The sequence below is a fragment of the Geotrypetes seraphini genome, chromosome 9 (genome assembly GCF_902459505.1).
Source record: "Geotrypetes seraphini chromosome 9, aGeoSer1.1, whole genome shotgun sequence".
Taxonomy (NCBI): domain Eukaryota; kingdom Metazoa; phylum Chordata; class Amphibia; order Gymnophiona; family Dermophiidae; genus Geotrypetes; species Geotrypetes seraphini.
The window spans coordinates 9108194-9127366 of NC_047092.1; the positions used below are offsets into that span (position 1 = coordinate 9108194).

At 41.4% G+C, this 19173-nt stretch overlaps 2 protein-coding genes across 3 annotated transcripts in view; one reads left to right on the forward strand and one right to left on the reverse strand.

Moving 5' to 3' along the window:
* The window catches only part of KIN (Kin17 DNA and RNA binding protein), a 35002-nt gene extending 27094 nt beyond the window's left edge, over positions 1–7908 (forward strand). For both annotated transcript variants that reach the window (XM_033958457.1, XM_033958456.1), the window contains 2 exons: positions 3585–3685; positions 7604–7908. In XM_033958457.1, the coding sequence (XP_033814348.1) occupies positions 3585–3685; positions 7604–7666 (164 nt within the window). In that variant the 3' untranslated portion in view covers positions 7667–7908. The remainder of the gene's footprint in view (positions 1–3584; positions 3686–7603) is intronic.
* An 8824-nt stretch (positions 7909–16732) lies between these two features.
* ITIH2 (inter-alpha-trypsin inhibitor heavy chain 2) overlaps positions 16733–19173 on the reverse strand; it is a 63129-nt gene continuing 60688 nt past the window's right edge. The window contains exons 20-21 of the mRNA XM_033959025.1: positions 18117–18228; positions 16733–17020 (exon numbers count right to left, since the gene is read on the reverse strand). Coding sequence (XP_033814916.1) covers positions 16882–17020; positions 18117–18228 — 251 coding nt within the window. The 3' untranslated portion in view covers positions 16733–16881. The remainder of the gene's footprint in view (positions 17021–18116; positions 18229–19173) is intronic.

A 19173-nucleotide genomic window follows, 5' to 3' on the forward strand; every position in this document is an offset into this window, starting at 1 on the left:
GGTGAGCACCCTAATGTGATAATAACTCTGCTCTGTCCAGTTACACACTAAGTATGTTAGGTTTGTTGTTAATAGAATATTTTTATAATTATGTATGTTCTTTTGTTCTCTGCTAAGAATTCCAAGATTGAACAGGTAACACATTTTTTTAAATAAATATGTATTTGGATATGTGTATCAGCTAATATTCTAAACTAGGGCTGCATTTCAACTTAAAATTTTTAATTACGATTCTTTAGCATCTCTCCAGACCGGCACAGACGAATGGCTTTATGCTTCTCTGCCAGCAGGTGGAGACTGTGAACACACCGAATTCTAACAATATAAGTGTGGATAGTGCAGTCCCTCATAGAATCAGTCTATCTGTTCTCAGTCTCCTTCAGGTGGAGTGGTAAGCCTGTGCTGTCCTGTTCTGTTTTTCTAGGCCTTTCCTTAGGAACTGTTGGAGAGGATATGCAGGGGCTTTTTCTGGCCTTTTTATTGTCTGGACTGAGCTTGGGGCCCACTGGGGTCCTGTTAAACCTCCGGGGGTGTAAACCTCTTTGATTATAATCACAGAAAGACAGTGTATCAAATCCCACCCCTCTTCCTTTCCCTAAAGAACTGATCATCTCCCTCCCTCTCAGCCTCTCTAAGATCTAACATATCTTCTTTCTCTTGCTCTTTTTTCCCTGGGATCCTTTATCTCTCTCCCCCCAGGAACAGTGACACAAACTTAGTGATGAGCAGCACCAAGCTCTTCTCATGGCTGCTGGAGCTCACCACCTCTGCCATAGCTTTCACCAGTGGCCTCTCCAGTTCTGCTCATGGGTCTGCATTGCCCTGTTCTTGAATCTGTGTCTGAGATGAACTGGGAATTACAAGAAACGCAATATCCCTTTTCTTCTGGGATAGTCTTGGAGGACATATAGTAACCCTTATGTTTTATCCTACTCCCTTCTTTCCTATTTTACAAACGTAGTTCTTTCCTCTGCTTTCACTTTCACATACTGCCTCAATCACATTGCCCATGCCCTTTACCTAAAAATGTTTTTAGACTTGTAAGCTGCTTAGAAGAATATAGCTGTGACATGGGAGACAAAATTTTAATAAACTTGGGAATAGAGTCAGACCCTTTTCCTTCCACCGCCAGAGTGACAGATGAAGCCAAAACTGTTGCATGGTGGATCTTGAGATGTTGGGTCACCTGGCTCCAGACTGCATCGGTGTGATAAAATTTTGAGAGCTCTTCTATTGCATTAAAGAGTCCATTGAGCCTTGAGGGGTGGCTTGCTGTGGTTCTGAGAGAAAACCTGCTGCTTGCATCTGTGTTTCACCACATTGCAAGACGAAACAACCGAGCTCTGAGCATCAGAGAAATACATCAATCTTACCTGTGTGTATTGCTAAAGTGATAGAAATGAACCACCTGCTCGGAAGAAGTAAATGGTAGCTTCAAAGTATGTGTGTATTTTATAAACCATGCACCGAAATCTTTTTTTTTTTTTTTTAATTCTTTATTCATTTTATAATTCACAACAAGTGTACAGTAAATATCAAACAATTAGAATACAATACCACTTGAAAATCTACCATATCATACAACAAAAAGATATAACCCCCACCCCCTCCCACTTCCATATACAACAAAAAAATATACCACATGAATATAATATCTTATCATTCATATATATTATTAATAGAAATCCAACTCCCCCCCCCCCCCCCCCCGATCCACATGTAAGAATTAAAGTTGGGAAAAGTGTAAATTATTCATTAGAATAATTTAAAAATGGCCCCCACACATCCTTAAATTTATTATGGTAACCTTTTTGAACTGCCAACGCTCTTTCCATTTTAAACACATGACATACTGAATTCCACCAGAAACAATAATTCAACCCATCCTTGGCTCAAACTCTGCCCCTTAATATGCCTAAATGCAAGTTACATAAATATATGTGCTAACCTTTTCACTGTGCATAACGCCGGAGATCATTTAAGCCCTTTTACATGTGAAAAGTCCTTTTTTAAAATTATTTCCTCTTCTAGATCTTCATTTGCATTGAATAAGTTTGTCCATTTTAAAGTATTTAACTAATGGCTTTCTTTTTTGCTAGACCATAAATGTCATTATGTGACTTCAGTGGTACAGACCCTTCTTGGGGTCTCTTCTGTATTCTGTTTGGCACAATACTGCAGATGAGGTGTTGCCAGAAACATACACCTCTTTCTTTTTCTAGAGGTGTTGCTTCTCCTTTTTGCACCAGGCATTCCACTGGCTCTTGCTGTTTATTGAATGTTTAATTCACATCGGGCTAGATGCACTAAAGATACCGACTCGATCGCTGTTAGCTGATTCTCCAGCAGCGATCGATGCGCTATCGAGTTTGCATGCAATCGTGAACGATTGACACATATGCATAGCTGTAACAGCAGTGCCAAGGGAAGCAGCCTCCTGTCACTACTGTTAGGGCTTTTTTTTAATGGCACAGATGTGTGTGTACGCCATGCCTCTCCCCCCCCCCCCCCCCTGGTGCCAGGCACACTGGAGCCACTGCCCCCCCCCCCCCCCCCCGGGAACCTATAAAAAAAAAAAAAAAGGCTTGACCAATCAGGGCTTTAGGCTCCCTTCTCAGTATCCTAGATATAGGGAGATACCTAAGGCCTTATTGACTCAGATACCTATGGCTCCACCCCTTAGGAGGGGGTCTTAGGTGTCTGAACCAACCAGAGCCTTTGGCTTCTCCCCGTGCATCACATGATGCACCGGGAAGGCACTTAGACAGGTGGACCCTGAGAGTGGGCTTCCTGCTTCCAAAATTTTAAGGTATGGAGGAGGTTTGGTGGGGGGAGGTGTCCAGTGACAGGAGGGAGTGGGCATCTCTCCTGCCATTTTTGGGGGGGTTCAGTGGGGCAGTGGCTCTAGAGTGTCTGGCACAGGAGGTCCATGAAGCTGGGGTGTTCTGCATGGTAGGAGGAATTGGGCATCCCTCCTGCCATTTGTTTTGGGTTCGGGGAGGGACAGTGGCTCTGGGGGTGCCTGGCTTTGGGTGGCCTCGTTTGTTGGGGGTCATTGGGGAGGGCCATCATCAGTAGTATAGATATTTAGCATGGGGTTTTAGCTAATTTGCATAGCCAGATTGGAAAATGGACGATCAAAGGGAAAAACATGCAGTGGGTCGTTTTGTGCTTTGTAAACAGTTTTAACGATGATCGCTAACTTTAGTGCATCTAGCCCATAATCTTCACCCTACATACATGCCTCTGTACTCCTTTTGTATTAGAATTTTGCTAAGTGCTTGACCACTCTTAACATTTTCTTATTAGTGACCTGGAGTGGTCACTGTTCAAAACAGGATTCTGGGCTTAATGGACCTTTGCTCTGACCCCTATGGCAGTTCTTAGGCTTTGGTTAGTTTTCCGTTACTGTTGGAATATCCATCCTGCTGCAGGGGGTGATGTTACCTGTAGCTGGACAGATTTTCCCTGCTCCACAGACCCCAGTTAGGGATTGTGTCTTTCTAAGTAGGTCTGTGCAAAGCCTGCTGCTTGTATGTGATCTGAGAAAATGAATAATCTTTCCAACTGTGTTCCTGTTTTAGGAAAGAAAGTCCTGGTGTTAAATGGTGGAAACAGAGGGTGTGAAGCCATCTTGGATTCAGTAGATGAGAAGAGTTTTTCTGTCACAATAACCATCGATTCTGTAAGTGTATAAACTTAAAATCTGAAGGTCAGACTTGTTCAAGACACGTATTGCTTAGTAGATTTCAGCCATATCAGCTTTTCTTCTGAGCTTCAGAAATACTGCTAAGAACTTTATTTGTGAAACTCCTCAAAAGGTTTGTTTGTTCTGCAATAGGAGTTTGAAAATGTTCAGTGGCCATACCATATTTGGCAAGCTATATTTGGGCATTGCCATTGAACTTTTGGATTTAAACTCTGCAATTTTGGAAAGAAGTTCACACTGCTGGTGAGTCTTTTCCCGTTTTCCTGACTTTTGTATAGGAATTCGGTTGCCTGTGCTCTTGAAATAGCTTTTTATCCCAGGACAAGCAGGCAACATATTCTTGACTGATGGGTGATGGCACCGACGGAGCCCCGGTCCGGACAATTTTAGAGTGATTGCACTCTAAGAACTTGGAAAGTTCTAGTAGGCCGCACCGCACACGCGCGAGTGCCTTCCCGCCCGACGGAGGCGCGCGGTCCCCAGTTTCTTAGTTTCCGCGGAGCTAAGAAGACGCACTTTTCAACGGCTGTTGAAAAGATTTTTCCTGATCGCCTTCCCACTCGCGAAATCTTCTTAGGAAATTGTATTTCCTCCTCAATCTTCCCTCCTCCTTCAGGAGGTTCAATCCCTCCTCCTTCTGAACGCCATAGAGGAAGTTCCTCTAGATCAAAAGGGGCAGGGATTCTACTCCCGTTATTTTTTGGTTCCCAAAAAGACAGGAGATCTCAGACCCATTCTAGATCTTCGCGATCTCAACAAATGCTTGGTCAAAGAAAAATTCAGAATGCTCTCTTTGGCCACTCTTTACCCTCTTCTCACTCACGGCGACTGGCTATGCTCCCTCGATCTCAAAGAGGCATACACTCACATACCGGTCAATCTGGCCTCCAGACAGTACCTCCGCTTCATGATCAATCACTGTCATTATCAATACAAGGTGCTCCCCTTCGGTCTTGCCTCCTCTCCAAGAGTGTTCACCAAATGTCTGATTGTGGTGGTTGCTTTTCTACGCTCTCACCACCTTCAGGTATTTCCTTACCTGGACGACTGGTTAATCAAGGCCAATTCATCTCAGACAGTACTCCTGGCCACCAACCAGACCATCCTGTTTCTGCAGCTTCTGGGGTTCGAGATCAATCTACCCAAATCTCATCTCATCCCCACTCAGAGACTTCAATTCATTGGAGCGGTGCTGGACACAGTCCTCATGAGAGCGTTCCTGCCGTCCAACCGTCTTCAAACTCTTCAATCTCTATGTCAGCAGGTGCTTCCACAACGCTCCATCTCTGCCAAGCAAATGATGATACTCTTGGGTCACATGGCCTCGACAGTTCATGTCACCCCCTTCGCACGTCTTCACCTGCGCACTCCTCAATGGACCCTGGCTACCCAGTGGTCCCAAACGACGGATCCTTGCTCACGACACGTATTTGTGACATCATCTCTTCGTCAGTCTCTTCAATGGTGGTTGATATCCTCCAATCTCTCCAGAGGTCTTCTGTTCCATCTACCTCCTCATCAACTAGTCATCACCACCGACACCTCCCCTTCCAGGAAACCGGCCACTCTGCAATGTTACCATCAGAAGTGGACACGATTTTCTTCTTGGTGTCTTCTTCATCATCTGGATCCCACTTCCCTTGCAGTGGAGACCTTGTTAGACTATCTTCTTTCTTTGTCTGACTCTGGTCTCAAGTCTACTTCCATCAGAGTCCACCTCAGTGCTATTGCTGCTTTTCATGAGCCAGGTCATGGAAAACTTCTCTCAGCTCATCATTTGGTTTCCAGATTCATGTGGGGTCTTTTCAATGTCAAACCACCTCTTAAGGCTCCTCCTGTAGTCTGGGATCTCAATGTGGTTCTCTCTGCCTTGATGAAGCCTCCGTTCGAACCTTTGGCTACAGTTCCTTTCAAGTTCCTCACTTGGAAGGTGCTCTTCCTCATTGCTCTTACCTCTGCCAGGAGGGTCAATGAACTACATGCACTAGTTGCGGATCCACCTTTTACTGTCTTTCATCATGACAAGGTGGTTCTGCGTACACATCCAAAGTTTCTCCCTAAGGTTGTGTCTGACTTCCATCTCAACCAATCCATTGTTTTGCCTGTCTTCTTTCCGAAACCTCACTCTCATTCTGGAGAACAGGCTCTCCATACTTTGGACTGTAAGCGGGCTTTAGCTTACTATTTAGACCGTACTAAGCCCCACAGATCATCTTCACAACTATTTTTGTCCTTTGATTCAAATAAATTGGGACGTCCTGTTTCTAAACGTACGCTGTCTAATTGGCTTGCAGCGTGCATCTCATTCTGTTATGCTCAGTCCGGACTGACACTGGAAGGTTCTGTCACGGTCCATAGAGTTAGAGCTATGGCAGCATCTGTAGCTTTCCTCCGTTCCACTCCTATTGAGGAAATCTGCAAGGCTGCTACTTGGTCCTCAGTTCATACTTTTACATCTCATTATTGTCTGGATGCATTCTCCAGACGGGATGGACACTTCGGCCAATCTGTTTTGCAAAATTTGTTTTCCTAATGGCCATCCTTCCCTCCATCCCTCTTTTTGTTAGCTTGGAGGTCACCCATCAGTCAAGAATATGCTGCCTGCTTGTCCTGGGATAAAGCACAGTTACTTACCGTAACAGGTGTTATCCAGGGACAGCAGGCAGATATTCTTGCGTCCCACCCACCTCCCCGGGTTGGCTTCTTAGCTGGCTTATCTTAACTGGGGACCGCGCGCCTCCGTCGGGCGGGAAGGCACTCGCGCATGCGCGGCCTACTAGAACTTTCCAAGTTCTTAGAGTGCAATCACTCTAAAATTGTCCGTACCGGGGCTCCGTTGGTGCCGTCACCCATCAGTCAAGAATATCTGCCTGCTGTCCCTGGATAACACCTGTTACGGTAAGTAACTGTGCTTTTTGTGAAACAAGGGCTGCTGTTAGGCTTGGCTGAAAGAAAGTTTTTTCTTCCTTGAAGAAATGGAATTTAGACACCTTATTTAACTGTAGAACTATCAGGATTCTTTTGGATTGCATTGCAGTTGATCCCAGGTTACAAGTATCAAGATAAGCGCATTGCTACATATGTGAAATTTTGAGTTTTGTGGAGTTTTTCTAGAGACTGATGACTAGGCTTAACCCTATTACAGGACTCTTGTTGAACTAAATATATGGGTCTGATTTTTTTTCCACATTTTTCTGCTTTGGTTTGATCTTAGGCAGCTGCCTTTCATGTTCTATATTTGATTGTGTGACTTCATACAGCCAGATGTATTTTTCTACCCTTAAGTTTTCAACTGCACTGCACTGAAGCTCAGCAGTACCAGACCACTTAGTGCTGAAAGGAATAAGCAAATGGACCACCTAGCTTGCCCAAAATGGGGGTTGGAGTGCTTTGTCTTGATGCAGGCATGGGAAATGTTTTACCTAATGTATATGTTGGAATTCTGCTCTGTCACTCTTTTGCTTCCTCACCTTGCTTTCTTGTTACCGAGCCACACAAGACTTGTCGTAAATGGATCACATGATCTCTCAGTTCTAGTTATACCTGTAGCTGATCCCCAGGTCCCTGGTTCTGGCCGGAAAACCCTTCAAGGATCAATGATCTTTTGACAGCTATTGTTAATTCATCTGTAGGATAATGGCAGGAAGTTGCTGCATGATCAGCTTGTTTCTTGAATGATATATTGTTAAAACCCTTTTTGTTCAAAGAGACTTAGCGCAAATCAGTTTTTAAAATCTTTTAAACCTTTTTTCTTTCTTGCTTTTATTATTGATATTATAATTTCATTTTCCTTTTAATATTAATTTTGTGTAAACTGCATAGATGTTCTTCCATTGCTGTATATCAAATGAGAAATAAACTTGGAAATTTAGATCTCGACTTCTTTAACCGTAGGGGCCGATGAAGGGCCACAAGATTAAAGGTGTTCCGTATGAAGACATTTCCAAGTTAGCTTGAGAAACACACATTCTGGAAACTTCAAATTACTACACGTTGAGAAAGAAGACGACTCTACTGTGTCAGAGATTATCTTCTATGCAGATAACAAATTTCTAAAAATTATGTAGATTTATATTTAAATAACAGTACAATCTTGTTGTAAATTTTTTATTTTTTTTTTGAGTTTTCAACAAATTGTGTATTTAAAGTCTAATTTTGTACTATTTTATGTTCCTGTATTAAAAATACCTTGTACAGTTGTGCTGGATACTTTTCTTGATTTAACAAGAATTACATTACATTTCATTTCATTTCTAGACCGTAAAACCTCTCGCAGATCGATGCGGTTCACAAAGAGTAAGAAACTGGACAACCCAGCGACCTACAGAGAAATCATAAAACCCTTTTTAATTTTCTAAAAATCGTACAAGTAGAAACGACTTTAATAACTTTCTGAAGTGTGTGTATGAGCAAGACCTTGTAAACAAAGTACGCAACTCCTTATCCCAACTAGCTGCCTGATAGGAAAACAGGTGCTGGAAAAACTTCTTAAACGTACAGCCTCAAACGGGAGGGAAAAAAACTAGAGCTGTAGTACATAGTGAACAAGGTGAATAATTCCAAATGTGGTATCTCTTCTGCCCTGGGAGAAGTGCAACATCACATTGAAAAGAATAGCATCAACAGCTTCTCAAACAGAAATCCTGAAAGTTCTAGATTTGTCACAAAAGTATTCCTGTTCATGTTTCTTTGCTGTTTAAACGTACGCAGCATATCACAGAAAATGGGCATTTTAACTTTTTTAATAAATCCACCCTCTGGAAATCCGAGTGACTGGCTCTCTTGTTCGATTTTGATTTTGCTTTCCTGGGCAAAGACGGGAACAGGAAGCAAGCACAGTATTATCTGGAGAGAGATCTATTTGTTTCTTATTGTTGCTAGCCCCACGCCAACGTCCAACATATTTGTATTGGAGAATTTGTGTGATTTATTCATCTCTAATTGGAGCGTTCTGTTGTATTGTGAGAACAGTGCTGGACATATCAAAGAAATGCTTGCATGAATCATGCAGGCATAGCTATCATATTCCATAAATGTTATGGAAGCTAGCAGCAGAGCCAGGAATGCTTGGTAGCCTCTGTTTCTGATTTTGTTTATTTTTTATTTGGCAGCCTGACCCCTAGTGGTAGAACCACAAGATAAATTCTAGGGATCACACTGCCATTTTGAACCTGGGACCATAGTGAGCAGAAGTGACTAGGAATCGCTTCTGCTCCCATAACATCAGAGACCTCAGTAAGGCCAGGGAAAGAATCATGGTAGAAAGGGAATACTAGTGCTTCAGAATCAGAATGGGTCCTGTAGCCAGGGAACAGCGATTTTACAAAGCTGCTCTCTTACACTTATGGGCTAAGGGAATGTGATTTTCTTTATCGTCCCTCCAGACTGGCACAGATGGATGGGTTTACACGTCTCTGGCAGCAGGTGGCAACTGAGTTCTAACAGTACAAGTGAGCTGTGCAGTCCCTCATAGAATCAGTCTGTTCTCAGTTTCCAACAGGTAAACCTGTGCAGTCTTCTTTTATGCCTTGGCAGGGTCTGTTGGAAAGGTTAGACAGTGGCCTTTTTATCTGCCCCTATTTTTACATTACATTACATTAGGGACTTCTATTCCACCTATACCTTGCAGTTCAAGGTGGATTACAAAAGAGCCAGCTGGACATTTCCAGTGAAGTTACAACAGTTTTTTGTTTTTTTTGGTTACAAGAGAGGAGAGATAGCTGGATTGATTCCGGAAGAACTTGCAACTTGGATATTAAATTGACTGTACGTTACTGTGTGATATAACAAATAGATTACAGTTAGAGTACAAATAAGGTTACGTTACATTTCAGGGATCTGAATACTTGGTTGGTGTTTTGGGGAGGAAGAGATTATTTAAGTTGAGGTTTTGGGGGAGAATTTAACTAGGAGGAGGGGGAAGATATCTGGATAAATTTTTTGAAAAGTAGGGTTTTGATTTCTTTTCGAAAAGTTTTGAAGTCGCCCGTTGCCGTCAACAGGTTGGAGATGGAGTGGTTAAGTTTTCCTGCTTGCGTCGCCAGAAGGTTATCAAACAAATTTTTGCGCTGAGTGCCTTTGAGTGGAGGGAAGGCAAAAGGGTTCGGAGTTCTTCTTTGTCTTGAGGTGAGGATCTGGTTTAGGCGGTTGTTTAGATAGGGGGGGCAGAGCCGTTTAATGCTTTGAATAACAGACAGTAGAATTTGAATTGAATTTGTGCTTGCATAGGTAGCCAGTGAGAGTTTAGGAAGGCAGTTGTAATATGATCATATTTTCTTAGGGAGTAGATCAGTCTGAGGGCAGAGTTTTGTATAGTCTGAAGTTTTTCTTGTCAGACTGAGCTGTGGTCCTGCAGGGGGCCAATTCTACCTGCTAGATGTGAATAGACAAAAATGCGCAGTTCTGTACATCCATAGATCTATCTTACAAGGTTTTTCTGTATTTGGCAGAGCTTTTGTAAAATACATGGAAATATTTCTACATCCCAGCATGAGACATCTCAGTTTGCATTTCCACATCCTTTCTGAAATTGGGCTCAAAATGTCCCTGTTGGAATTATCGTTGGTAAGAGCAGAATCTTAGCATTCTGAGACATTGTCATGTTAATGACGGAAGGATTGTATCTATTGCCCATTTTCATCATTGTTCTGTGTGATTTACTGCATTTTGGCCCTTGCACAGTATCATATATTTTTTTTATCAACATTGAGTGTACTGGGTAGAAAGGGGAATGGAGAATTGCTGAAAACCTTAGCAGGATGTGGTTAGCACTGCAAAAGGTTCAGCTACGGTGGGATGCAAACTAACTAGAAGCCCCTTTTTCCATTGGGGGGACGGGAGAATAATTATGTTCTTTTCCTTATCTTGGGCTTTAATATTTCAACTAGGAACAGAGTGAACCAAGATGTATATCGGTGGAGATCTCATCAGATACACAGATGTGGGCAGGCATGCAGGATATGGAGAGAGATGTGCATTTGCAAATCTGACATTTGAAACAAGAAGTCCCAACTTTATTTTTAGCCGAAAGAGGCTGAAGAACAAGATGGAAACAATGTGCAATCTTAAAGCGATATCATTTTCATTTTTGTGGGGTTGTGGTTTTAGATTTACGAGTCTTTGTTATGTACAGTTTTGTGCAGAATAGCTAGTGTTAAGGCATCTATTTTGATTGATGTATTTTTTTAAAGAAAAATAGGAACCTACTTCATTTAAAAAAAAATAAAATAAAATTAATACTAGCATCTGTGGCTGCTAATACATTTTAATTCTAGTTATGATCACTTATACTGGCCCTGGGGAGTGTGAATATGCCCAAACCCATATATTGGTAACTCAACCCACGAGGAGGACCCGTTGTGCTAAAATACAGCTCAGAGGTATAAAACTCTAAAGAGGAGGAGGTAACCCCCTCTTAGGAAAAAGAGTTTATTTTCCAATCATTGCTTCATAACAAACGAGTCCAACTCAGAGGTTTGAATGATTGTAAGGTATATATGTCTCACTAATGATGCAATATGCATTCAAAAACGTTTTTCAAGAAATAGTCAGAATTTCTGCATTCAGGTAAGCACTAAAAACTTTGCATTCATATGTGTAAATTCTCAAAAAAAGGTACTTGTCAGGGTCCCGACGTGGCCCCGTTTCGGTGTCTACTTCAGGAGACCCCGTCTGGCTGATTAGCTTGCTTACAAATTGAAAACCATGTAACATTTAAATGGAAGATCTGAAATGCAAAAAACAGAATCAAAAAATGCAATAGAGATGGGCTGACACTTTCTAATAGCCCCAAAACCAAGCATAACTTAATAAGGCTTGCGACTGGCCAGCAGGACAGGAGCACAAAAATGTACGTACCGTTCAGCAGATGAAAAAATTATTTGTGCTACATAGTGTACCCGCCCCCACTGCGGTATTTAAACCTAAGAAAGGCGGGAAAACTAACGTGGCAAACGTGATGACATCACTATTACACTGAAAACAGAGTACAATGCAAAAAACTTCAGAAAATGTTCACGGGAATCAGACATAATCAGAGGAAAGCCACCCACTCGATTTCATTATTGAGGCCATAAGGGTGAAGAGTATTAAGATCGTAGATCCATTTCTGTTCCTTTCTCCACAGCATGCGAGCTGTATCGCCTCCCCTGGTAGTACTGTAGCAATCCAGAACTGTAAATCGCAAATCTGTAATGGCGTGATTATTATTCTGCCAATGCTGCACCAGGGGAGCTTCTTGCACTGCGGTGCGTATACGGCTCATATGTTCCCCAATACGATACTTTAAACTGCGGGTGGCTATTAGAAAGTGTCAGCCCATCTCTATTGCATTTTTTGATTCTGTTTTTTGCATTTCAGATCTTCCATTTAAATGTTACATGGTTTTCAATTTGTAAGCAAGCTAATCAGCCAGACGGGGTCTCCTGAAGTAGACACCGAAACGGGGCCACGTCGGGACCCTGACAAGTACCTTTTTTTGAGAATTTACACATATGAATGCAAAGTTTTTAGTGCTTACCTGAATGCAGAAATTCTGACTATTTCTTGAAAAACGTTTTTGAATGCATATTGCATCATTAGTGAGACATATATACCTTACAATCATTCAAACCTCTGAGTTGGACTCGTTTGTTATGAAGCAATGATTGGAAAATAAACTCTTTTTCCTAAGAGGGGGTTACCTCCTCCTCTTTAGAGTTTTATACCTCTGAGCTGTATTTTAGCACAACGGGTCCTCCTCGTGGGTTGAGTTACCATTATAGAGTCGGTTTGTTTTTGTTTATACAGTATCTTTTCTGACTCTCTTCTGTTACATTGTCCCTGTTGATAGTGGAAACATAGTCAAACCCATATATTAGCAAGGATACACATAAGTTATATTTTAAAATTCATTTTATAATTTCTGCATGTACTTGTGCATTCTACTTATGCTCCACCCACAATCAAAATACACGCCATTGTTTACACTGGTGATTTTATAAGAGGTCATTTACTTAAATGTGGTATTATCTACTTGTTAATATATCCCTGCTTCAGTGGGTCCTTGGTTCTTAGGAATGTGTGTCCTCTTAGAAAATTATCATTCAGTTCTATCAAAAAATATTGTACACTGCCTTGAATACATGTCTTCATAAATGCCATACGAGGGGGCCACTGAAATACTCTAAGCTCAACCAAGAAGAGAATGATAGGGAAAATGCTTGAGTACCTGATTGTAAAACCGCTTAGATAAACCTTGAGTTTACCAGACACTGGCATACTTAGGGACACATGTATATTATAAAATTGTTGGTGCAAATATACAGTACTCTTAAATATTCATTACGGTTATTCTGAAAACCAGATCGGCTAGGACATACTCTCCAGGATCAGGGTGAGAAATCCTGGCCTAGCATCTCACCAACTCCAGATACCGAACTAATAGAAGGTAAAGGGGATGCAGTGAAACGCAATGGCGCGGGAAGTCTGCCGTTGTCTGCGTTTACCATTTAAACAGTTTTAAGACATTTACAAACATGCTCATCTCCTTCAGCTGTGGGTGCTTGTGGAAATTAAGACAAGAGGTTTTTAGTACCAGTCGGCACTGAATGCTCTGATGGTCATAAGAGTTCCTATGAATGTTGGAGCATTCAGCGCATGGGGTGGGGAAGGGTTAAGTCCATGCAATAGATTACATTACATTACATTAGAGATTTCTATTCCACCATTGCCTTGCGGTTCAATGATAGTATTAAGCTCCCCTATATATTTTACCAGTATGTAAGAAACAAAGATTTATTTGAAAGCTAGCTAAGGTACGTGAAATAGGAAATAAGTTGTTTGTGAGTTACGGACATTTTTGAAACCTACATGGGGCTTCCAGTGCACAGGTACTTTATTATAGCCATGGTAGTGCAAACCCATTTTCAGAGGGAAGCCCTGCCGGTTCGAGAAGATGGGCTGCCTTCTCTGCCCACAACTTTCCACCTGGCTATGAAACATGGAAAACCCAGGCAGGACTTTTTAAGTGGAAGCCTAGAGCCTGGCGTACACACTTTCTGCCCCTCGCCTAACCCCCCGTCCCTCTTTGCCTGCATTTGGGAAGGAAAGGGGTGACTTAGCAATCTTCACAGAAATAAGCATTCAAAATTGTCCTAAATATCGAAAATTTACTGTAGTTGAAGGTGCTCATTTCTTCAGACAAGACTAAGAAAACTAGAAAACCAAGAGTTTCACTTATTTATTAAATTTGTTCAATTTCATTGAAGACATTTTGAGAAAACAACAGCTTCTTCCTTTAGATACAGACTAGGACTATTTAAATTCCAGAACCCCAAGCTACAATCTCCTAAGAGTTACACGATGACAAAATACAGCGTAGCACCATGAATAAGTATTTTGACACACACATTTGAAATTAGGACACATCAGGGGTAGGGAACAGTTTGTAACAAGACTGTTACCTAAATTGTACTTTTTCCTTATCTGTATAATGTAGCATCATAGCAAAGCTGAACAAACTTGTCAAAGCAAAAAAATTGACCCTGGTGGAGAGTTGATGTTCCAGATGTAGGCTTTATTTTTTTTCTCTCCCGCTCTGAGAACTTCTCATCAGTGCAGAGTCTTTCCAGGATTCGGACTTATATATAATTCACGAGGTATTGTCATTTGACCTACATGAGGAAGACAGCACTGTCGAAACACGGACCGTTGTTGGATTCATAGTTCCTAGTGGATTGGGTCCTCAATACTTTTATGTGGATTACAAAGTTGAATTTTAAATAAAGCCTACATCTGGAACATCAACTCTCCACAGAGTCTTTTGTTGTTTTTTGAACAAACTTGTCAGGCTTAGTATAGCAGCAAGGTGGATTATCGCCGTGGGCCCTTAATTACTTCTTATGTTTAAATCAAAAAAATGTCTTACCGAAGGAATTAATACTGCCAAGAGTCCTTTAATAAAAAACTAGTAGCACAGTGTTGAGAACCTTAACCTTGTGAAATAAACCATCCAACTCCAGAAATATCCACTACGGGGTTAGTCTTCCAAAAAAAAGTTTTTTCATCATTTCATTTAAGGGCCTAAACTTAGGTACAAATTGTAAGCTGAGCTTAGGTGCATACATTTTTGACTGAGAATTCTGTAAGGAACTAAGTATATTATTTTTATTAACATGAAGGGGGATAACAGGATGACAGGTTTAGTGAGACAGTGGCTAACTTAAAATGGAAGACAAGATGGAAATTTTCTCTCTGGAAATGGCTGACAGACCTGATTGCTTAATTGGGTGGTTTTTCAGATCAGCAGAAGCCCTTTGGTTTGCTATCTGATAATTGGCAATGACCTTATGTTTAAGTTGGACCCAAATATGGATGATCATGCAAAACCCAACAGGGACGAAGAGCAGACTTATCAGTGCCATGACATGCCTGAATAGGAGGAACAAGGTGACCTGGATTGACAAGAGGTTCTGAGAAAAAGAAGATTGGAATGATCATGGATGTACAACTCGTCAGCTAAGGAAAAGGGGTATAGCATAATCTAGCTAGTGAAGATTGAACATAAGAAAAGCCTTACTGGGTCAGACCAATGGTCCATCAAGCCCAGTAGCCCATTCTACGGTGGCCAATCCAGATCCCTAATACTTGGCCAAAACCCAAAGAGTAGCAACATTCCATATAGAATCTCAAAGAATAGCAAGATTCCAGAATCCCAGAGAATAACAAGATTCTAGAATTCCAAAGAATAGCAACATTCCATCCTAACGATCCAGGACAAGCAGTGGCTGGTATTGTATATCTTGCCCCCGCCTTAGGGAGTTGTATAAAGAAGACAAGTGTCCTAAGCCATATATGCATGAATTTTTGAGACTTTCCATATGGTCACATAGTGTACATTTTATGGATAAAAGTCTGTTTTGAGAGGAATGAGGGGCTGCTGCCTTTTGGGGGCTGTTCCTGTTTGATCCCCTTCCTCTACTGGTTGCGTGAGGTTTTCCACAGAGAGAATCAACTTTGGGGTAATATAGATGTTTTCTTTGATCTAATTTAAAAGAATAGAGTTATAATTATTGAGGACCCAGTTTTATTTGTAGGTGAGGAGAACATTGGGTAAGAGCCAGCTACCTTAAACTATGATCAAAAAGCTGAAATTCATTTGTTTGTCTCCAGTTGTACATTAACTAGTGCAATTCTTTCTTGTAATTATTAAATTAATTCTTTCAATAAACCAACTTGATTATTTAAAGCTCATTTCTAGTTTCCGTTGTCTTATTTGGAGGACATTGCTTGTGAAGGGGGATCAGAGGTTCTGGGTCCCAATTTCCTGACAACAGTTTAATTGTATACCGACCTTTGAGGCTATTAACACATAGACTGTTCAATTAATCTAAATCAATATCCTCAGATTCTAATTGAATTTACTATACAAATTATTAAAGTATCTTCATTCTATTCATTTTACACCTTTCCTTAAGCGATCCCATCCTTTGGGTTCTTACCTTAAATGTTCCTTTTTTTTATAAATTGTAGTCCCTCCCATTATCCATTTGTATCAGTTTGTAATAGAACAAAAATGATCTGTATGTAATGTCTTGTCTTATCTTATTTTGTCCACCCTGTTTTCTTTTTATGTAACGGAAACATGTTATATGCATTGAAATATATGACATTGCGTAAAAATCAAATTCTATTAAACTTGAAACTTGAGAAGCATAGCAAAAGAGAGAAAGTTCACATTTTGGGTATAAATGGCAAAGGCAGTTTTTTACCCTAACTCTGCCTCTGTAGCTACCACTTCTTGGACCTAAATTAAGGAACCTATGAAAATAAGTATTTAAGACTTACCCCCCTCTTTTACAAAGATGCGCTAAGATTTTTAGTGTGCGTTAAATATTAGCACATGCTAAAAGCTAGCGTGTGAACGTTATCCTATGGACACATTAGCAGTTAGCGTACACATTGATTTAGCACGTGCTAAAACCCTTAGCACGCCTTTGTGAAAGAGGGCCTTAGTTTTCAAAATGACTCAGTAAAGCAGCTAAATCTTTTGAAAATGTACTGTTTAAAACTTTTATTTTAATAAAACCCAGTGTATTACGTCTTTCTGTAAACAGAGATAATTCCCAAATATCTGTGCTAAGAATAGCTCATTATTTGATTGTAGTTTTCAACTGCTGGAAGCTTCAAGGCTGCTAGAGGAAGCTGTAGAGCTCTGGTACAAGGTAATCTTTGTAATGTCCATCAATAAAGCCCTTTCCACTATTGTGGACAAACCAGCAACGGACATCGGTTCCGGTCACAGTATCTGTCCTGAAGTCCTTTTGCCAACCCCTGAAAATCAACCAGCAATAAAGTCATAGGATGATAGCGTTCTACTTCGGACTTTAACCACAGATAACAACCAGTACTAATAAATCAGATTTGTATACTTGCTCTTGCCTAAATGGAATCCAGCGAAGTTATCAAATTCATTTTGGGTATGTAGGACTGGCCTATCTACCCAATAGCAAGTCAGATCCCTGGGCACTGGCTTAACAGGAAATGCTGCTGAAGCCACAGTCCCAGTCCCTTGGAAAAGGGGTCCCAGACTGGAGAGTTCTCGGAGACAGAACTTTCTCCCATCCCCAATGGAATCTGACCCATACCCACAATTCATCTTCTCCATCCCCACCTGTACCCACAAAAGTCGAAACTATTTACTTGCACGATGGGCAGAATGGATGGACCATTTGGCCTTTATCTGTCTTCTCTGTAATTCCCCCACCTGAGCACTGTGTATTGATGCAACCTTTTGCTCAGTTTGTTTGTCTTGACTAGATTCTGGAATCCTGACTTGATACGTCAGGCTCCGTCTCTGGTAGTATTCAAATCCAGACTCAAAGCCCACTTTTTCCTGCTAAACTGGGACATACACTGGTAAGGTTGGACGCCTTTTAGAGCACTGGTCTTTGCCTTGGGGGCTGCCGCGTGAGCGGACTGCTGGGTGCGATGGACCAGCAGCGGCAATTCTTATGTTCTTATGAAACTGCTTTCAATTTGACAGATAGGGAAAAATGCTTGAGTGCCTGAATAAATTAATGTAAATCGTTCTGAGCTCTGGGAGAACGGAATAGAAAACTGAATGACTGAATAAATAAATTCCAAACTCCAACCCACCTTCAAAGTACCAATATCTGTCTTATTCCCTCTGTAATTCCCCCCCTTGAGCACCTTCTTCAGTTTGTCTGTTTTGACTAGATTGTAAGCTCTATAGAACAGGGACTGTCTCTTCTACATTTTGATGTAGAAGTGCGCTATAGAACACAGCGTTCTGAATTTTTCTGAAATAATTACTATTTGTTAACACAACTGAATGAAAAGGTAATAGCTACAACGTCCACCTTAAAAAAATGCAGTCTCTAATTCCGACATGATGACCAAACCCTACCTGGTGACCGTGATCTTGTGTCTCTTCACATCCATGGTGGCTTCTGGCTTCTCTGGATCGGGACCGGGTCTCACGTTAGAGATCCGAACCTCTGGTTCACGCATAAACTGGCCTGGAGGAGAGAAAGTCCAAAAGCGAAATCTCAGTGCAGCATGAGCGTCGGGAGCAGTGCAGAGCATTCAGCACGCTAGCCTGTGCTAAAAACCGCTTCCGTGGTTTTGTAAAAAGGGAGGAGGGGGGATTAATTCAAAATGGCTATGAGCAACCTTCCAATAGCTGACAGTCTCTTCAAAGTAAGAACTTTAAAAGAGTTTAAAGGATTCTTCAATTCTCCAATCCAAGCATCCGCTAACACTACAACAGAGGGTTTGGGGCATGAATTGTAGTGGATATTCTAGAGTGATTTGGGGGTCGCTGAATTCAAAACGACCTTAATTTTTCGGTATAACCCTCTGATTTTTGGCAAAAGAGCATCATAATGCAAAAATTAACATTTTTGCTATATTTTCTAATGCTTGGAGTAAATGCTATAACAATCTCTGAAATATTAAAACAGTTTGCCTCAAATTAGATTTTTAAGCTAAAGTGATTTTCGAGGAGCACAGAGAGAGGGGGGCATGATCGAGACGTTCAAGTATCTTACGGGCCGCATCGAGGCGGAGGAAGATATCTTCTTTTTCAAGGGTCCCACGACAACAAGAGGGCATCCGTGGAAAATCAGGGTCGGGAAACTACGAGGTGACACCAGGAAATTCTTTTTCACTGAAAGGGTGGTTGATCGCTGGAATAGTCTTCCACTACAGGTGATTGAGGCCAGCAGCGTGCCTGATTTTAAGGGCAAATGGGATAGACACGTGGGATCTATTCACAGAGAAAGGTAGGGGAGGGTCATTGGGGTGGGCAGACTAGATGGGCCGTGGCCCTTATCTGCCGTCTATTTCTATGTTTCTATGTTAGTGATGAGCACGGGGAAAGGTTTCACCAGGACATTGCGACAACGGAGAAATGATATTGGGGCAGCTGGAATTCATCAATGCTGGCTGACTATTGTTGGACA